The 21,404-nt window shown below is 51.7% G+C and overlaps 1 protein-coding gene across 1 annotated transcript; it reads right to left on the bottom strand.

Annotated features, from left to right (window-relative positions):
• Positions 1–7,974: 7,974 nt before the first annotated feature.
• On the bottom strand, positions 7,975–9,545 carry SELPLG (selectin P ligand). The gene is given in 3 exon segments (XM_029912651.1): positions 7,975–8,687; positions 8,689–8,796; positions 8,799–9,545. Coding segments are annotated over 3 exon segments (1,116 nt in total). The 3' UTR covers positions 7,975–8,426.
• Between the last annotated feature and the right edge of the window lie 11,859 nt (positions 9,546–21,404).

Here is a 21,404-nt window from a genome sequence, read left to right as displayed (position 1 = left end):
CCGCGCTGTACAGAAGGCAGAGTCAACTAGTGGCTGAATAACATACTGCAAGGAAACAGTATCAGGTACCAATCTAGGCAAGCTTGCTCGCCCCGCTCAAACCTGACACATAGTAACCTCCATATCTGAGCCAGTGACTTGGCACCGTCTGCCAGACGCAGCCAGCACGGGTCTAAGGAGCGCACAAACTCTGCCAGGAAATGCTCCAAATAGACCCTCTGTGACTTATGCAGTCGGCATCCACGTGGCAGACACCCAAAGCGCTCTCTCTCGCTCCTCGTTAGCCTTACTGGGGAAATTCTTCCAACGTCCTGGCCTCTGTCTGCAGTATCTCAACGATCAGAAGGCCCGAGAGGCAGCGTTTCTGGAATAGCAGGAAAGGCCTCACACGTTCTACCCTCGTCTGGGGTGGGACGCACGTTGCAATGGCTAAAGAAAAGGAAATCCTGTCTCCAAACCCCTCTCCTAGACCCTCCTCCCCCAGCATCAGCCGCAAGTGAAATGAGTCTGACGGTCTCAAGGTCAATGGGCGTTTCAGAGGCAGAGACCCGGAGGAACCCCGTCTAGAGCAGGGCCAGGGTGGTGTCGCTCCAATCTCATTTAACCCCTTTCCCCAGGAGATTCTTCCACAGTCAAACCGATCTCACTGGTGGGGCATTTTTCTTGCTATCTCCCTTCCATGATTGCAGCCCCAGGCTCCTGGTTGAACCCCCTTGTATCACGCTAAGGAACTCCTGCCCACCCACCGATTTCGGCCTGCCTACAAGAGATGCCTAGGAGCGATCGCATCCTGGGCCAGGCTTGCAGAGCAACATGGGAGAAGCTGGCACAGCGCCTGGCTGCAGTGACTGCACAAGCACTCATGCCTCATCTCGCTCCCGCTGAAAGCAGTGGGAGATTGTTAATGACCTTCAGCGGAAGCAGGAGCAGGCCTTCAAAGTAGAAAACAAACTCCTAATCAGGGCCTTATCCAAAGCCCCTAGAGCACATGGGAGTCTTGCCACTGATTTCATTGGATTTCACATCAGGCCTGTAGGTGGCCTCTCGGAGGCAGTCTGGCCTAGTGGATGGAACGTTGGACTGGGACTCGGGAGACCTGGATTCTATTCCTGGCCTTGTCCCTGGCCTGTTGGGTGACCTTGGGCAAGTCACTTCCCCTCCCTGTCCCCCAGTTTCCCCATCGGTAAAATGGAGATAATACCGATCTGCTTTGTAACTCTCTCGGAGACCTATGGATGAAAAACGCCACACAAGAGCTAGGGATGATTATTTAGTGCCTAAATGTAACTGGCCCCACAGGAGAGAGTCGTTATTTTAAAGTGATCAATATTACTTTTAAAAAGTGGGGCTGAGCTCCCCATCTGATTTCTCACAAAAACCAAAGAGTGAAAGCGTTGCATGAGGTTTGAGAACTATTTGCTGGTTAGCTAAACAAGAAAGCGAAGCAGGCCTTTGCTGGCAGCGATCGCAGATAAGCAGCTGCTATCCCGGGGAAAAACAAAGGAGGTAGGCACTGTTGTTGAGGGGAAAGCAGGAGGAGGAAAAATGCTTTGACTCTCAAAGATTAAAGGGTCAAATCTGTGCCTCATTGTGAGTGGCTGAGTCCTTTCCACACAACTGGGTGGTTGGCAAGGGTTGGGAGTTTAAAAGCTTTTTAAAATGATGCAGTTAGTGAAGAAAATACAGCTACAAATAATACAGCTGTTCGCACGCAGTCCATGACATCAGACAAGACTATTCATGCAAAACTATCCTGTCATGGATGGACATGGCCTGTTCTTTATAGTCAGTTACAGCAGTGTGAGAGCAGTCGCTGGAAGAAGCTATTTTTATAGGAGTTTATATACAATAGACACATCGCCCAGGATTCAGGAAAGCAATTAAAGCTATGCGCACGTCCATCGCTGTTCAGCAAACCACTCAAGCTGAATAAGGATGCTTTACTGAATCGGGGCCGTAGTAAATAACCAGACATCACATATTAGCATCATGAGGGCTAAAAAAACAATGGGTGTCAGCATAGCCCAAGACATGCTGCAGCCTGGGTCTTCTCCTGGCCTGACCTGTTAGCAGGAGTTAGCTTCTGAGCAAGTTCTTCTGGCTCGTTGAGGTAGGTATGAGCTTGTTAGCTCAGGGGAAGGCCAGACCCTCTGGCTAGAGAGACCCACAGTTTGGTTAGGTAGGTTAGGTGCAGATCACGGGGGAGACATGTTGCTTGGGATGAGGGGTGATGGTAGGGCACTCGTGCAGGTGTACAGGAGAAGACAGGTCTCTACTAGGAAAATTCTAGGACTGAGCAGGCATGGGCAGAAAGCGTCAGCTGAGGTTAACAATCATGTTACTTTCATTCCAGCTATCAACAAAAAGCCATGGAGGGAGTGTGTGTGGACATGTACCGATGGGGTATGTTCTGGTCCCAGAGCCCATCGGTATCAGCTCTCAGTCTGAGGAGGGACGATGATTGCTATTAACGATCCTGAGCTAACCAGCTCTAGGGTGACCAGACAGCAAGTGTGAAAAATCGGGATGGGGGCTGGGGGTAATAGGAGCCCATATAAGAAAAAGACCCAAAAATCGGGACTGTCCCTATAAAATCGGGACATCTGGTCACCCTAACCAGCTCTGACTCTTCACATCTTGTCTCTAGGGCTGCTCCCGGACTACACTGTGCCCCAGTTGATGGCCATTTGCACTGTGCGTCTCTTGCCCGAGTGTAACCTCATCGCTCCCATGCTGCCCTGCAGAAGCTCATGTACAAGTTATGCCCCAGGCCTTGCAAGGGGCGCTTCCCAGGAACAACAGCAGCAGCAGCAAAGCTAAAACTTGCAGGCATGTGAAGCGAGGGGAAGGGTAGGAGGGGTGGCTGGTATTCTTGCTTTAGGCCACCCACACGGAAAGACCCTCCGAACATTAGCACCACAGCAGAAAACCCCTTCGCATATTTTAACGATCGGTATTTTTAAATTCAGTACATGATTTTTTTTTGTAATACAATTGAAAAAAATCTTCAAGCTACCAGAATCCGTCCCAGGTGCTCCCCTTCCGTGCATTGGCTGGCACTACCTAGCCAATGCAGTCCTGAAATGGGCAAAGTCTAAGCGCCCTCTAGTGACAACACCATGTTCTAGCATAAAACCAACCAGCATCTTATTCAGAGCTGAGCAAGCCCCTCAAATAAACCAGGTGTTCTCTTCTTGCTGCTCTCGGTCTGGAGGAGGAAAACTCTACCAACGTGGGCATCCAGAGAAATGTTCAGTCACTTTGCTCCCCGGACACAGGCAGAGGTCTCAGCTTTGCATGAGTCCTGTGAAAAGTTGCAGACCTAAGGCACGAACAGTGTGGCTAAGAGAGACACTTGCTCCATGCATTTCATTTCAGCTAGTAGGCCGAGGAACAAGATCCAACACTGGAAAGCTCCTATTCTCAAATTCCATTTCTTGGCTTTCCAACCTCAGTAAAAACATTCGTCTCCAATGCGTTTCCCCAGAGAAAGCCAAGAACAGCCATCTCTGCGCTGTGCTGTCTCCAGGCATGTCCATGCGCTGGCTGCCAAACCCTCTGAGAGCTCCTCATTGCTAATCGCTGCTCCCCTGGCACTCAGAGCTGCACAGCCAAGACAAGAAGAGCTATTTCCCCCTGGATCTGCACTTCAGAGGGAAACAGGGACTTACTGGACCTTTGGGGGTGCTTAATGCATGCAGGTTCCAAGAGCATCCTGGTTCTCTCCAAGGTTACCGAGAAGCTCCTTAAATCAAGACACTGAGATTCTGTATTGAAACACATTAACCATGGGCTTTATTGATCATGTCTGCCCTGCAGGGGAGCCCACAGCATTCCCAAAGTCCTGTCCCAGCATGCAGTGGCTCCATGGGATAGAAAAGCCGGGGCACATTCTCTTGGGTCAGTCTAGTCCAGGGGTCGGAAGTGGTGTGCCAGGTCTTCATTTATTCACTCTGATTTAAGGTTTTGCGTACCAGGAATACATTTTAACGTTTTTAGAAGGTCTCTTGCTATAAGTCTATAATATAGAACTAAACTATTGTTGTATGTAAAGTAAATAAGGTTTTTAAAATGTTTAAGAAGCTTCATTTAAAATTAAATTACAATGCAGAGCCCCCCGGACTGGTGGCCAGGACCCGGGCAGTGTGAGTGCCACTGAAAATCAGCTCGCGTGCCGCCTTTGGCATGCGTGCCATAGGTTGCCTACCCCTGGTCTAGTCTATAATCCAAAGTCCTACTCAGGAACATGCAGGATCTCTCCCCTGGTTCATCACTCTCACCTAAATTCAGTGGCCTCTGTCTGCTGCTTTGCCTGCTCCAAAGCTCCCTACTGGAACAGAAGACCATAATGGCTCACGCACTGCATCTGTACTTCATAGGAGATAACATGGGGCTAGGACATACTCCGCTTATTTGCCAAGTCGTGCTGGGAGGTGAAACAAGTGATCTCCTTCAGGGAGCCGGCTTGCTGCTGTGGTTAACCACTCAAGCAAGCAGCCAGAAGTCAGCTATTGCAAAACATTTTCCAACATCCATCCGCCTCAACACCTGTACGTACATCCCGGCTGGTCTGGAATGATAAGCCACCAACTGTACAAAAGCCCTCCCCCCCGGCCAGTCATTTTCCCCCCCAGAAGCCAAAGGATTGTGCAGTGAGGGGTTCTTTTTGCAAGGCCAGCTGTGCCCCCCCCCATAGCAGACATGTGGTTCCTGTCTGCCAAAGCACGTGCTGCTCAGAAGCAAGCAAGCAGAATGCTGGCAGATTCAGCCACTGATTAACGGTGCCCGTGGTGGGAAGTCGGTGCCCAGGCGGGTTCCTGGAAGGGGCAGTTTCCTGGGTGCCGTTGTGCTCAGAAGAGTGAGACTTTCCTGCACGCACTCTTGGACAGCTGCACGAACCGGGTCAGACAAAGTCAGTGTCGATCCAAACCACCACTTGGGTACCGTGCAGAAGCCATTGCTGACGTCTGTCTCTGCTGGAGGGTGCATCTGGCACACCTACCTTATATAGCAACTGGGCCCCCACCCTGTTCTCCTCTGGAATTTCACTGCTCCCTGCATGGCCTGCCTGCTAGCCAGGCTGAGGAGCAGTTATTGTCCCAGCAAGGCTCTCCCCTCCCTTCGAACACAGGGCCCCAAACCTGCCCCTGCGGAGTTAACCTGGCACACGGCACCAGGGCTGCAAAACTTCCCTTGCGAGAGAGAGAAGCCAGCGTGAGTCCATCAGGAACGGTCTCAGGTGTCTCTCTGGGCTTGTGCCTCTCAGAATTCCCCCTCCAAGAATCACTGCTCCCACCTCACGGGGCGCTGCGCCAATACACAACACACAGCTGGGGAGCGTGGCCAGTTCGGTGCCGGGCAGGTCGCCACCTGCGGCCTGGCTCTGAGCCATGCACCGCGTTAGGAGACGATCCTTGTTAGAGGAATTGGCATCGGATACGCCCCGGTGGCTGGCACGCAGCAGCGGCATAATCTCAGAGGAGCTCTCTGTACCCAGGGCTTGTGATGGGCCAGGTGGTAACCCAGGCCCATATCCTGGGGAAGAGGCTCTAGAAAGGAGGGGTGGGGCGGGAATGGAGGCCCAGGAGCAGCAGGGGACGGGACACACCTTGACTGGCCTTTAGAGCGGCCCAGCTAACCCTGCTGCATGCCTGGGAAAGCGCAGGGATACAGCAGAGCCTGTGCACGGGTGGGGATGGCCCGAAAGAGCAGGGGAGGATGGCACCCCGGAGAGGCGGTCAGCCAGCGGGACAGCTCTTGTGCGGATGGGTGAGCTAGGAACCAGGCTGTCCCTCTGGAGAGCTCTAGATGTCACTGTTGCCTTCTCAGCCAAGCTGCTCACTTTCCATTTGCTGCAGCCCTGGGCGACAGCTCCCCTATTTCGGGCGGGGGAGTATTCTAATGCCCGCAGGATGGAGATTTAATCATCTCCTCCGTCAGCTGCTGGGGCAGGCAGGTGACATGGGCTCCTCGTACTGTTATTGATCGCCGCAAGCCCTTGCTCCACGATCAAGGCAGAGGACGGACTAGCATGGAGTGTTTAATCTGGTTTGCAGTGGATGCGGTGCTTGTAAAGAAACCTGATTTGGATCAGCTGAAGCTCCCTGGTGAGGGAGGGGCACGTCCTGGAGCGGACGTGGAGCTGCTAGAGAAAGCCATTTGCAGTTGCACAACCACCATGAGTTGCATTTGTCCTGCGAAACCCCAACCTATTCTTGAGTGCCAGCTACCAGCACCTTCTCTATTAGCTATTTACCCGTACAGTACAAAGCACTCCTGTAACAGGAAGCGCCGTTATCTCAGTTTTACAGATGGAGGAAACTGAGGCAGAGAGAGATGACCTGCCTTGCTCAGTGTCACACACAGCCAGGAATTGAACCCAGATTGTCTGATTCCTAGTCCAGCATCTTAACCACCAGCCCATCCTTTTGTCTGGAATCAAGGCCTACAGCAGGCGGACCAGCTTGGTCGGAAGAGGCAGCAGCCCAGCTCTTAAGCCAAGCAGCAGCAGCAGTTTGGCGGCTGCCCAAAGCATTCGCCCACAGCTGAGTTAGCACATGCTTGTTCCCAGCCTTGCTCCTGCCTTGTCTCACTCCAGGTAACCCGGCCTCTGACTCCATCTCTGACCCCGGGCTCCAATCCCACTCTACCGACTCCTGCTCCACCCAAGAGGCCGCCCGCCCGGACCATTGGCGAGTTGCCGCAGAGAGGCCAGATGGAGTTCACCGCTCGGCACGGACATCTGCTGCTCTGTTGGAGAATCCACCCTCCCTCCCATTTTCTCCCTAGCCGCTGCAAGTGCCGGTGAGCTAGTGGTGAAGGCAGAAATGTAATGGGCAGGCTTACAAGCTTCCTGAAGCTAAAGCAGGCCTGCTCCTGCTGATGGTGAAACAGAGAGGATGCCACACCGAGCGGGTCAAAAAAGAGCCACATGCAGCTCAGCACAGATGAGGCAGGGAGGGGCTCAGCAGTTTGCCGAGTTGGGCCCTAACGAACCACAAACTCCTGGGACTTTCCTGTGCAAAGAACCATTTCCTTCCCTGGGTCTGATCAGATAGGGCTCAGTGAGTCACTGCTCGACGGAGCTAGGAGGCCCCCCGGAATATTTATTTCAACAGCGGCGAACTCAGTACATGGGGCATAAAAATGCATTTACCACAAGCCTTCAATTTCATTGTGAATAGCACAGTACAGCCCCCAGGGCAAAGGGCTCATCACAAGAGAAGATGCAGCAAACAGTAACTGTCCTCTGGCCTGTGCCTTCCTGTAAGAAACGCACACCCAGTGTCACCACGAAGCCAGCTGTTTGGAGACCACGCGGCTGAGACACATTACAAAGCCTGGAACCTAAAGCCCCATGACTTGGACAGTCAAGAGAGGAATGGGGTCAGAGAACCACCACCCAACATTTCCCTCCCAGTGCGGGGTGCTGGGAACAGTACGTGCCTGTGTTTGAGACCTACACTTACCGCCAGCGGTAGTTCAGCGGTGGGGTGCCCACAGCCTGTCACGCAGCACTGGGGAGGGAACGGGCTCTGAAGAGTGAGCCGGGGGGGTGACGTCGCCCAGGGCTGTCTCTGAGCAGCCCGCCCTGCCAGTCCCCTCTGGGTGGTGGCATGTGAGCCCAGGGCCATGACCCCTGAAGAGGTGTCAGGGGTGTGACCACCCAGACTTTCCCAGATTGCTGAATGGGAGGTGGGTCCCTGTACAGAAGGGTTGAGAGCCACTGTCTTAAAGGGCCCAGGCCATGCCAGAAGGTGTTCACAGAAGAGACTTAACCACAGACAGGTACACAGAGATTTTTATGTTATTCATTTGAACAAGGAACATTAAATTGAGATTCCTTCACCCATTTAAGTGCAAAATAGTAACATGCCCCTTGTACATTAGTATAAATTAAAGCAGAGTTCCCAGTTGTAACACTGTCTGGACCAGTTCCTCAGCTGGGGTAACTCCATCGGCTTCCCAGGAGCTGTCTGATTCACGCCAGCTAAGGATCTGGCCCTTGCGTATAGCATCAAAAGCAGCAGGCACAGGTGAAGTCAAGAGGGCAGAACAGCAGTTTCAAAATCCCCAAGCCAGGTGGAAAAACCAACCAGGGTCACCCGGACCCCCATTCCATATGCTCAGCAGTGTCTGCTCCTGGCAAACAGCCTTCGCTGAAGGCTCTCTCTTGCCAGATGCCAAGTGCCTTTTGGGGTTGAGGTTGCTCAGCGGCTCTCAGGGCTGGGCCCTGTCATGGCTAAATACAGTACGTCCCGTACTCACGCAACACAGACGGAGGCAACCTTAAGCCTAGTTAGATGGCCACCTAGGACACTGCACCCAAGAGATGTCGGGATGGATAGGGTCACTCCAGTGCCAGGAGGGGGCTGGATGGCCCAGGAAATGAGAATCGGAGAACCCCTGGACAGGTGGCGAGGTGTCTAATGGTCCGGCAGGAAGCTGCTCACAGTCAGGTTGTCTCCTTCGGTCTCCGAGCTGTTGTCCGTGGGCATCTTCATCCTCTTTACCTTGCTGGGCTTCTCCCCATTGGCCACCGGCTCGCTGTCGGGCAGCAGGGCGGAGATACACACCATCTCAGTGTTGTTGTGCCGGCGCACCCGGCAGACACGCTTCTGGCGCCACAGTAGGGTGGCGAGGACGGCGGTGCAGATGATGAAGATGGCAGCCACAAGAGCTAGGATGAAGATGGCCAGCAAACACTTCCCCACCAGGGTATTTGTGTGAATGGGCAGCTCCTGCAAGGGGACTTTCGCTGCGACAGAGCCACCCGCTGTGGGCCTCGTGTGAGGAGAATGGGTCTTTCCCACCTTGGAGAGGCCAGGCCTCCAACTGGCCAACTCCTTCACAAGCAGGACTCCGTCAGGGGACTCCGTCCGAGATTCAGGTGGCGAAGTAGCTGAGCTCTCCCCCAGCCCCTTCGCGCCCATTGGCCTGACAGAGGAGCCATGTTCCATACTCTCTGTGCTGCTCACAAGGATTTCTTCTATCCTAGGGACTGCCGCTTCTGAGGAGACATGGCTGCTGCCCTGAGTTGGGGCTGCCTTGGCTGAGGTATCAAGATGGTTGCCCGCTGTAACTTTGGCCACTTCTGTGGAGACGTTGTCAGAGCTGTTAGCAGACAATGGCTCTGCTGTAGCGGTAGAATCATCATATTTGTTTTCTTGGGACGTACTTTCGTCTAGCAGTTCAAGAGCTGGAGAGGACTCGGCTTCTTCCGTGGGATACTCCGAAGAAGTCATGGAGAATGCGTTGTGGTGGCTGGTGGTGGTAGTGGTCTCTTCAGCAGAATGATTGGAAGACTTCACCTCAGCTTCCCTCTTCTCACGGATAGACATGGGGAAGTCAACGCTCCCAGCCCCTGCTGTGTCCCACACCCACTGGCCCCGCTGAGAGCCCTCAGCCGCAGGAAGCCCGCCGGCTGCCGAGCTTTCTCGAACTGTATCATCTTGGCCACTCAGCTGGATGGCTGGCAGCTTGTAAGCAGAGGCCTGGAGCAGGCTCAAAAATAGCAGCAGCAGAGAGGCCCAGATTGGAACCATTTGACCTAGGAGGAGAAAACAAAGAGATTAAATTAATGGTAAAAAAGAAAAAGCTGAGGAGGTAACTGCAGGCGTCAGAGAAGTTGATAAAACATCCGAGTAGAGATGAGCTCAAAATGCAAAATTAGGTCCCAACATTTGTGAGGATTCAGCTGCGCATTTCCATTCTCTGTCTCACCAACGCTAACTGGGTGTGTCCAATGGCAACACTGCAGGCTGAAAGTGTCACTACATCCGAAGGCACTCGCTGCCTCTTCTCCCCACCTCACGCCTTCGCAGCCTAATTACCCCTTTGTTGCTTCCAGCATGTGCAAGTTGTTAGGAGGAGGAGGAGAATTACAGTGGCACTTAGGAACCACAACCCTGGACGAAGACCCCCCTGCGCTAGGTGCTGTCCAGATAAAGAACGACACCCGTCTCCGCCCCAGGGAGCGTACACTCTCAGGGCGGGGGAGACAACAAACAGTGTTTGGCTGCAGAATGGAGTCTCAGCCCATGGGCTCCAGAAAGCCGTCCGTGTCACTCCCGGGGTACTAGGTGGCACGGAGAACTGCTCCAGGCAGCTCCGCCGGAGGCGTGTTTGCTACCAATGACTATTTCACATGACAGAGCGGGATCGAGACCTCTCCCTAAGCTAGAGCGACCAGAGAGCTGTTAGCAAACAGTTAAGTCTGCCTGACTGCCGCTCCAGCATGCCACCTGGAGACCGCCACCTTCAGCCTCCTAACAAGCGTGGGCCTTCAGTTTGCAGGTATATGCAGAAGGTAGCCAGGGTACGTTAACCATGTGCCAGTCTCTGTAGGGCTCCTCCCTCCCTCCAACTATACTATGGAGCAGTGGTTCTCAAACTTATTTGATTGTGCCCCCTTTCTGTGTGTCTGTGGTAGTTTATGCCTCCGCCTCGAGTGCCCGGCCAGCAGCCACCACTCTCCAGCCACAGAGCGGAGAAGCAGCACCTGCCAGCCGGGCACCCAGCTCTGAAGGCAGCGCCGCCGCCGCCAGCAGTAGTAAGGGTGACATGGTATGGCATTGCCATCCTTACTTCTGCGCTGCTGCTGGCGGCGGCACTGCCTTCAGAGCTGGGCGCCCGGCCAGCAGCTGCCGCTCTTCAGCCACCCAGCTTTCATGGCTGTAAGAGCATGAATGTGCGCAGTCAGTCTTTCCCCCCCCAAGGCTTCTCATGCCCTGCCAGAATACATTCTGCGCCCCCCAGTTGGAGTACCTCTGCTATAGAGAATGGGCTTCTCCATCGGGGAGCCATGCCAGAGAGAACACTGCCCAGTTGTCTGATTGGTAGCAAATGAAACTGACCAAAACCCCAAAGACTCTGGCTACTGATGGAAACAGGTTACACTTGCATTTTAAATGAATGGATTGTATCATCCGCCACTCCATGAGGGGCCCCCTCCTTGGTGAGGTTTTGCCTCATTAGCAGCTGGGAAATAAAAACCTTAATGCTCCCCCCCGCGATGGCTTTCAAAAATCTGGGATATTTTACCCCCAGGGAAAACCGATGAGCCTTAAGCGGGACTCGTACACCAGCGACCTGTGCCCAGTCACGGGTCACTTCCATGACTTCTGTTGCTGCTCAGAGCCGGAGGCGGGGAGGCAAAGCTTCTCCATTTGATAGGCCCTAGGAGCCCAGTCGAGGATCGGGGCCCCCATGGTACTAGGTGTTCTATGCATTACGAAGAGATGGGTCTTGCCTCACAGAGCTTCCTGGCTGCCACCTGACCCACAAAAACCAGGGGAGAGGAGTGGGGCGCCCAAGGGAGCCGTGCTGCAGCCACAGTCAGTTTCCCTTCACCCTTCTGCACAGCCATTGCCAAGTGCCCTGGGGATTTGGCGGAGGACAGTGGAATGACCCCATGGGGTCCTATGGGGAGCTCGTGTCCTGCCAACTTCTTCAGAACTCCTCCCGATTTCAATTCCATGCCCCCCACTGGCTCTGTGGGGTGGGTGCGTTGTCCCCTCCCCGCAGCACTGACCCATGGCGTTGCCTCTTTGCTCTTACACCCATGCACGAGTCTCTTGGATTCGTGCAATGTATAGTGTTGTGGATGGCGGCTCTCAGGCATGGAGGGATTTGCTCCCATGTCAGCTACCCGTGCACCTGCACTGATCCAAGCCGCTAGCAGAGGAAACCACTACACTATCAGCTACAATTGGCTCCAGTGCCACAAACCCTGTTTCAAAACAGGAATCAGCTCCGCCCATGGAAACTGCAGATAAAAGCAATGCACTGGCCTGGGTTTGCATGCGTCCTGTTTGGCAGCATCCCTCTTCCTCCCCCCTCCGCCCCATAGGAGTTTTATGACATGTGGAGGGGTGCACAGATTTCATTGCAGCCATTCTATGGAGTGGATCTGCCCCACACACACACCCCTCCTCTCGCTGCTGCAGGGTTGCTTTCAGGACCCAATTATGAGCGTTCTGGTACCAGTGCAACTAACTGGGGAGCAGTCATTAGGCCAAACCCCCTGTACAGACAAAGCTTAATTCAAGTGCTGTGGAAAGAGAGTTAATGGAAAACCAGGGGAGGGGGAAGGGTTCTCTAGCATGGCTAGTGAGATCACTGCCTTCGAGGCCAAATAATTGGATTATTTTGAGTCCAAATGGCTGTTATTCCTGAGTGGTTTTAAATGTCCCTTTCAGATGTCATTAATTTAATTTACAGGCTAATTACCTTACAAGGATTTCCTTCCCAGAGAGAGAAGGTAGCTATGACGGAGAGCAGATAACATCTCTGCTGGGGAGCCGGAGAAAGTTTGCAAGTAAGAAAATGCACTTTAAGGAAGTAGAATCTCAAACCAGCTCAAAAAATAACTCTGTAAAAGCTCTGGAGTCCTGTTAACTCACGAGTGGCCGTGTTAAAAGGGCTAGATGTAACACAATAGCCTGCACTGCTGTAGCACTGGCATTCCAGGTAGCTCCCGAAGCACTCAAACTGCATTATATAGATATATATAACCTCACGTCACCACTGAAATGCAGCCTCCTCTGGGGCAGAACACAGCGATTTTGTAAAAGATGCACTGCAGCATTTTGCGGGAAATGACGACGCTCGCATCCAAGTGAAGTTATAGGGGGATTGAGGTTAACAGGCTGTAATTACCCAAGGAGGAATTTGGTCTGGACAGCAGGTTACTACTGTAGTCTTATGAAAAGTGCCCTTTTGAAGCACCCCAATTGTCAGGTCACTTTACACCTCAACAGAAAGATGGCTCTTTCAGCAGCCCCTGCCACCATGCACAGTTCACTGTCATCTCAGGGAGAAAACGCTCTCCCACCTACTGATCCTCCAGCCAGGGCCGGCGCAACCCACTAGGTGACCTAGGCGGTCGCCTAGGGCACTGTGATTTGGGGGGCGACGACCGCGGCAGTATTTCCACGGCGGGACCTTCCGCCGCCTCTGTGGGGGAGCGGCAGAAAAGCTGGTGGCACTCCTGCCTCCAGCACCCTAAATCCTCCTGCAGATGACACCCGTCTCATTCTCATGGTTTAGGTGCAGTTTGTTTGCTCTTGATCCTCAGCAGCAATTTGACTTGCAATATTCAAGCAAAGACCCAACTGCAGAGTTCACACACTGTCCATCGCCCTGGAAGGCTGTGGGCAGAGAGGGAAGCCATGCGCCACTGCCTTCCAAATGACTGCGCAATTTGGGGGACATTTCTAGAGGGACTGAGCAAGACAGCAGCCCAGCAAGGAGCCTGGGTGTGTGTTTGGGTCTCTAGAGCAGCTCCACTCAGAGATAGAGAGAAAATGTTTTCAGGATGGGCAGGAAGATGAGCAAACCACAGAGACGATGTTTATACAACAGCAAACACACCCAGAGCCAGGTTTCAGATGTAAACAGCAGCTAGGCTAGGGTGAAGGAGGAAACCATCAGCTCTGCCTTGGAACCAAGGGTCAGCACTCCACCCGCTTTGGGTCGGGGCGTCCCCGCTTGACACAAACCTGACCCCGGTTTTGAGCGCTCCACCGTGGGTTTGGTGCTCCGGAGCAGATCTCAGCAGCAAGAAGCCTGGTCTATTTGTGCTGCTGGGAGCTACCACTGGGAACTTCTGCTGGAGATTCTCTAGGGCAAACAAGAGTCCAGGACCAAGACGGGGTGCACTGCACTATGGTTCCACATATTGTGACAGGACAGAGGTCTTGAGGCTGATCTCTCTCTCTCTCCTTCACACCAGGGGCAATCAGGAGTAACTCCTGGGGTTACCCAGCATGACCCAGGCCTGTTGTCAGAGAGGTTATTCTCACACCAGGACAGGCAGCCAAATGCCGGGAGGTGAAAGGTTTGCAACACGATGGATAAAATCCATGCTTTTTAAAATAAAATAATCAGAGAAGCTTTTTATTTATTTAAAATATCCTTTTATTAAATATTTTTTTCCTTTTTAAAACTAAACCCATGTAAATTAAATTTGAAATTATGAAAACCCGTATTAGGGCCGAAATTGACTATAATCTATTAAAATAATGTAAATTAAATAATTAATAATCAAGCAGTACATGTTTGCTGCCAAAGTTTTAAAGAAAGTCAAACTCCTGAACTGGTGCATGTCACCAACTAAGCACCTGGAACCAGAGTTCGTTGAAGTGCTAAAGCAGCTTTTGACAGCAGTAATCTCTTCTGCAGGTTCAGAGAGAAACTTCCTTCATTTCAGTTTACTCAGTTCAATGACCAGTTCATTTGAAGTTGAGAAACTGATTGGGAGTTGAAAGAGCAGAAAAGCTTGTTTTCTACTTCCAATCTATGAATAAAAACGAAGCATGAGAGGATAAGATCTACTAGTTCTAAAATCTTGAAGGGAGTGGTGACCAGAAATAATTAGTTCAATTTATTAACTACAGATAATAGTTCCTATGTTTAATAAATCATTTCGTTTTAAGTGCAAAAGATGTTTGAGAAATGTACTTTTCTTCTTATGTATCAAGCACATTTAATGTAGTTTTATTTAAAAACAATTTTTAAAATGCTGGTTTTGTGCATTTTTAATTTAATTACAACTTCTCTACAAATGCAGCTTGACACAAACCACAAGTAAAAAAATTAATCACCTCGTAAATAAGAAATGCATCATTCACCATTTTCTTACCATCAAAAATGTAAAAATTAAGAATCTGAATAAATGTAGAGTAAGCTACCTAATTGCTTAAGTGATCGAGAGATAGTGTCTCCTCCTGCTTAGCAAAAAGTAGTAACAAATTATACCAATCAGTGAGAATCAGAAAAAGGTTACTACAGCACAAATTCAAAACCAGACGAAGGCCTTGGCTACACTCTAAACTTCAAAGCGCTGCTGCGGGAGCGCTCCCGCGGCAGCGCTTTGAAGTTTAGAGTCTCCCAGCACTGCAGGTACTACACCACCACGAGGGGATTAGCTTACAGCACTGGGAGCCATTGGGGCACTGTCTACACTGGCACTTTACAGTGCTGTAACTTGCTGAGCTCAGGGGGGTGTTTTTTCACACCCCTGAGCGAGAACGTTGCAGCGCTGTAAAGCGCCAGTGTAGCCCTGGCCTAAAATTGATCACTTAAATCAAGCTTTCCTACTTGCTGCTTTAAACTGTGATTAGCACAGGTGAGTTAAATCACTAATTTAATTCCCCCCTCGTTTGCAAGCTGTTTTGGGGGCACAGTGAAGAGCTGAGGAACAATTACTTCCCTATAATTTAAGGCCAGGGGGTTTCTTTGGCAGAGGCGGTTCAACTAAAAATGAAAGGCCTTGACTTCCCAGCTAATGGGAAGTGTGGGCCCTGGATTAGCAAGGGAAGGACTCACGTGTCCTCTCGTCTTGTGGGGGGGGGGGGGGAGGGGGACAGTGTGAATGCAGCATGAGCAGCTAAGAGATTGACTTCTCTGGGCGTGGCCTCCCCTCTCTGTTCCTTGTTCCGTCTCCCTTACCGGAACGCTGCACAGCAGCCTTCCAGAGAACTTCCACATTCACAGTGGGTCTGAATTTAGGCCAAACAAATCCACAGACCCTTACAGAGCTGTACCTTCCGGGGGTCTTCCAACAGCGCTCTTACAAAGGGCAAAGACGCTCTTACAAAGCCAGCAAGAATTCAATCACCAGGATGTCACCCACGTCTCAGGCCAAAAGATAATAAATCTCTGCCTGTGACGCTGCCTTTCTGGTCCCTTGTCACAGCAGAATGGCTCCACCACCACAGCTGGACTCAGGCAGCCACGGAGCCCTGGTAACATGGGCACTGCTTTGAAATCCATTACCGGTCCCGTCTGCACAGAGGCTAACGTACAAGGGAAACGGCTCCAGAGCCTTCCAGGTAGCATTCTATTAAGCATCAAGATCCCTGTCTAGAAAGGCAGTGCTCTCCAATGGTCAAGGTGCCCGACTGGGGTCTAAGAGACCAGGGTCCTACCTCAGCTCTGCCCCGATTTGCTTTGTGACCTTATCCAGATTAATCCATATACTTAACACCAGTAAGCCTTTGCACCCCATGTCCCTCAGTTTCCCCATCTCTAAAGGCGGGGAGAACCGCACTTAACTAGCTCAGGAAAGCACACACAGATCCACAGCTGAGCCCTAGCCAGATGCTAGCTACTCAATGGCATCAGGTCAGAAAGAGGTTTTTGCCTTCCTCTACAGCCATGAAACCCCATTGCATGGAAAATCAGCCTAGGTCTAGAGTAAGTCTTAGGTTTGGCATTTGAAATAAACCTGAGCCTATCGTCATACTAGAGCCACAGATCTGCCTTGTGCCTCGCTGAATGCATCTCCCTCCAGGCGCCGCAGCTGTTAAGGAAGATCACTCGGTGGGCTCTTAACATGCCCCCGGCTGACTGAGCTCCAAGCCCACCCACCCCACCCCGATAGCTGCTTACCCTGGCTTGAAGAGGGCTGCCAGAGAAGGATGGGCGCAGGCATCACTCGCAGAGACCCAGTGCAGCATGTGCCGGGGGGAAATGCTTAACGCTGCCTCATCTCTGCAAAACACGGAAAGAAGAAGTGGCCCTTTCCAAGCCCGACTGATTCTCTGCGCTACCTGCGGTAATTCAGGAAGCCTCCCTGCCAGCGTATGAGCAAGAGACGAAGGCGGAAGAGAAGTTGTGGTTTGGAGAGAACGCGTGACGCTGCTCCCAGAAAGAGTGCGTCATAGCCAAAAAGGAGAATTGCCACCAGGCCCGCAGACCGGCTTTTAAGGGACGCGTCACTAGCTGGGGAGCCAGCAAATCAGAGGGCATTTCAGACGAACGCTGGGCTTAGCAGCCTGATAAGCCTTACCAAGAGCAATGGCAGAGGCAGGAGAAGATGGAAACCCTGCAGCTGAGCCCTGATTCAATGGCCCAGGAGAGTCAGAATTCAAGGGGGTAAACGTGTTACAAAGTCAGCTGCGAGGCCGCTCCAACTGGGCGACACCTCGGCCTCTCCCTGCCCATGGCAGACGGAGGCAGCGTCTCACTCCTCCTAGTCTGCACAGTACGTACGTTGCTGGCACCAGACCATCCCTACACGCTATGTACAGCCCGGCCTGCGGATGCTCTTAGTTTCTTGCCATTTACTGGTACTTGCAGCATTCCCTGGGCTTCGAATGGGGAATGGGGGCCAGTTTCCAGTGGCCGTTGAAATGCGGCAGGTAAATCTTTGCTGTTAAGGGCTCTCTGAGTCGGCCTGGTTGGATTCATGGCAGCGAAGGGAACCTGGCTTTGAAAAGCAGAAGGGGAAAACAATGAACCCAATTCTGTGTTTTCCAACTCCCGCTCAGGGCCCGCAGCAGAGTCAGTCTCCGGGCTCCCAACAAGAACAGCTGGCCAGCAACAGGCTACCTGATTGACTGCACCACCTGACTGGTCAGGCAGGCTGGCTCTTAGCCCAGCAGCTCCTCTCTGGCTGCTCCGGTCCCTGCTCCTCGGCTCCACCTGGGACCTATGACTGCGGTTACCCTCTAGCTGTAGCATTTGGCTTCTGTCCCTCTGGCACTGACCCTCGTTCCTGGACTCCGCTCACCCAGAGGCCGAACTCCCGCTTTAACCACTAGGCCAGACCACCCATGGCCCAGTCGGTAACACTCCCAAACGGAGATTGTGTGTAACACCCGACATACACAGCACACGTGGTGCTGTGGGGCTGGGGAGGGCTCGTCAGCCCTCCTGTGGGATGGTCGACAGGTGTGGAGTGCAATCACTGCGCAGCTTATGCTGACAAAGCCTTTATATCCCCACCTCCCCTCCATGTCGTACCTGCACTCACGTGCACAAGGTCCGTGAGACTAGAGAATAATTTGAAGGGCTAGAGCTTGAGCCAACGCATGTGTGCTGGCCGCAGAGAGAGGGCTGTGAAATACGGACATGTCCGTGCTCAGAGTTAGGGGGTCAGTTGACGCCTTCCTCTAACGTGAAGCCAGCGTCTCTCTGCAGCACTCCACTGGGGGCAGGGAATTTGCCCATTGTCAAGAGGAGGAAAATGACTTGTTTTGGTCTCCCCGTTGCTGAAGCGGGATCTCAGCAGCTGTCTGGAACAGCAGGAGCTGGTAAGGACACAGGAGGTGCCATCCCTTCCCCACTCCACACCCACCTTCCTCGTTTGGCCCTGACTTCACACGTCTGAGGCTGGACCAGCAGCGCCATCCCCAAGCTGAATGAGGAACTGAAACCAGGGCGTGTTTGGAAAGTGCTTCAGCACCAGCGAATACAACAATGCAGCACCAGGCTCCCTTTGTGCACGCCCCGCTCAGTTACTGCAGCACAAAGCCGAGGATTTCTCAGGGCTCGGGGGAAGGCTGAGGCCAGGGACGAGCTAGAGTTAAAGCCTGTTGCTGAGATCGGACAAGAGTGCGGCTGAGGCTGGAACTGGGAGGGGATCTGCCACAGACACAGTGTGTGACCTTTGGCAAGTCCCTTTCCCTCTTTCTTCACCATCTGTAACCTGAGACTATTATTGTATTTCCCGACACAGGGACCGTGTGTACGCTGCACCTAGCACAATGGGGCCCTTCAGGTGTTACTCAGTAGAAAAAAGAGAAAAGGAGACAGTCCTGGAGAGCAGCTAGAAAAACGCTGCATTTACCTGGTGGGTGGAACCTAGATTGTGCAATTGGTAACATTCACCCTCAGCAGCTGGAACTTGCAGGAAGCTAGGGAATTGGGAATCTTAATAGGTTTGAAAGTGAGGCTAAAAATGGTGTCAGTAGCTGGGTGCCTGGAATTCCCTCCATGGGGCAGGGTAGCAGATAGCACTGCATTTAGAAGGATGGGCCTGTTTGGAGGGGGTGTCTCTTTTTAGAATATCTAAAAAAATGGTTTCCATACTGATCACACATCCGGCATGTACCACCCCACTGCCGTTGGAAGGGGCAGATCTATACACATCAGAAAAAGGAGATCTTCTGAAGCTCACTTCCTGTACTGAGCATCCCACATTACCGTTAGGTGACCAGATGTCCCGATTTTATAGGGACAGTCCTGATTTTCAGGGCTGTCTTTTACAGAGGCGCCTATTACCCCCCACCCCAATTTTTCACATTTGCTGTCTAATTACCCTAGTTACCCTCTTGGGAAGACTGGAGGGTTGGATTGGTGTTACTGGTATTTTGAGGTTGTTGGGGTTTTATTTTATTTTGGGGGGGAGGGGGAGAATAGGCACCATAAAAAACTGGCATGGCTAACGCAGCTACTTTAATGAGGGGGAAGATCAGATCTGCTTGGGTGTTGCCTTTCTCACATCCGAGGCAAACCTAGTGGAGAGATAAGCAGCAGTTTATTAGTTGGGAGAGGCTCTCTAGTTTTGACTGTTCTAAACAGTCTATTTAACCACATCACAACAGCAGAAGCAAACAGCAAGTTGGCAAGAAAAAGATGAGGGAAGGTCACAGGTGGTTGCCATGCCAATCCAGAAACAAATCCATCTTTGGGTACATTTCCAATACAATACACTAAGCAGGCAGGGAGAATTTAGCTCCTGCTGGAACTTTAAGAAGTGCCCATATATCACTTCCCAAAATTATGTTTGGGTCAAATCAAGAAGTTTCACAGTTAATCAAAGCTTTGCATGTCGGACAAAACCCGAAAGGCTAAGGCACAAAATGAGTTACAGCTAGCAGGGAACATAAAAGGCAATTAGTAGAGGTTCTTTAAATACATTAGGAGCAAGAGAAAGACCATGGAGAAGGTAGGTCTTCTACTTCCAAGGGAAGGAGAGCTAATAACTGATGACATCAAGAAGGCTGAGGTACTTAATGCATATTTTGCTTCAGTCTTCTCTCTAAAGGTTAATAGTGACCAGATACTCAACAGTGGGGTCCCACAGGGTCTGAGTCTGGCACTATTCAATAGTTTCATTAATGACTTGGCTAATGGAATGAAGCACATGCTCATAAAATTTGCAGATGACACCAAGCTGGGAAAGGTTGCAAGCACCTTGAAGGGCAGAATTAGAATTCAAAAATGACCTTGACAAATCAGAGAATTGGTCTGAAATCAATAAGATGAAATTTAATGAAGACAAGTGCAAAGTACTTTACTTAGGAAAGAAACATCAAATGCACAACTACAAAATAGGGACTACCTGGGTAGGTGATGGTACTGCGGAAAAGGATCCGGGGGTTATAGCAGATCACAAACCAAATGAGAGGCAGCACTGTGATGCAGTTGTGAAAAAGGCTAACGTCATTCTGGGGTGCATTAACAGGAGTGTTGTATGTAAGACATGCAACTGTCCTGCTCTGCCCTCACCTCACCTGGAGCACCGTGTCCAATTCTGGGCACCACACTTTAGGAAAGATGTGGACAAACTGGAGAGAGTCCAGAGGAGAGCAACAACAATGATCAAAGGTTTAGAAAACCTGCCCTATGAGGAAAGGTTAAAAAACTGGGCATGTTTAAGTCTTAAGAAAAGTAGACTGAGGGGGGACCTGAGAATAATCTTCAATTAGGTGATGGGCTCTGACGATAGGACAAGAAGCGATGGACTTAATCTGCAACAAGGGAGATTTAGGTTAGATATTAGGAAACACTTTCTAACTATAAGGCTAGCTAAGCTCTGGAACAGGCATCCAGGGGAGGTTGTGGAATCGCCGTCACTGGAGGTGTTTAGGAACAGGCTGGACAAACACCTGTTAGGACTGGTCTAGGTTTCCGTGGTCTTGCCTCAGCACGAGGGCTGGACATGACTTGGAGGTCACGTCCAGCCCGACATTTCAATGGCAGCAGTTCTTCCCGAGTGGCCTTTGCATGCACAGACTTCCTTACGACGACACTTGCCCCCCCCCGACTAGCTCAACACCCTTTGCCGGCATTCTCACTCAGCGCTTCAGCGATGGAGGCATCACCCCCATCTTACAAAGGCTGGCACTAACACACAGACACCAAGTGCCCCATGGCTGTAGCACAGCCTGAAACAGAACCCAGGAGTCCAGCCCCCTAGCTTCACCCAGCAAACCACAGCAGGACACAGCTGTGAACGGATTTCCCACTAGTTTCTGAATTCCTTCTACCCACCCAGGATTTACTTAGCGTGAAACATAAGCTCTCCAGATACGGCGCAGCTGTGCAGAGGCCAAGCTCCTGGGGAACAGCTGCCACAGTGAAAGAGGACATGCATCTGCTTTAGAGAATTTGGGGTTCGGCACAAACGAGGAGGAAGTGTCCAGAGTTAACAAGGCTCCATACTGTCCCTGGTGCATCGTTCTCCAACCCGGGAGGGACACAGGCCTTTACGAGTCAGCAGCGCTGACCGTTGCAACACAAGGCTGGCTCAGGGTATCCGAGGGGAGGAAGTGTGCAGTTGTGAAATGCTTTGCTGCAACTTACTGTAAATTCTAGTCCTTGGAGAACAAAGCCAGCAGTGAGTGCCAGTGTGTTTGCTAAATGGCAGCTCCTATCCTGAAAATGTACAA

The sequence above is a fragment of the Terrapene carolina genome, unplaced genomic scaffold (genome assembly GCF_002925995.2).
Source record: "Terrapene carolina triunguis isolate 2854851 unplaced genomic scaffold, T_m_triunguis-2.0 Scaffold234, whole genome shotgun sequence".
NCBI classification, from domain to species: domain Eukaryota; kingdom Metazoa; phylum Chordata; order Testudines; family Emydidae; genus Terrapene; species Terrapene triunguis.
This window is presented reverse-complemented; position numbering and strand designations above follow the sequence as displayed.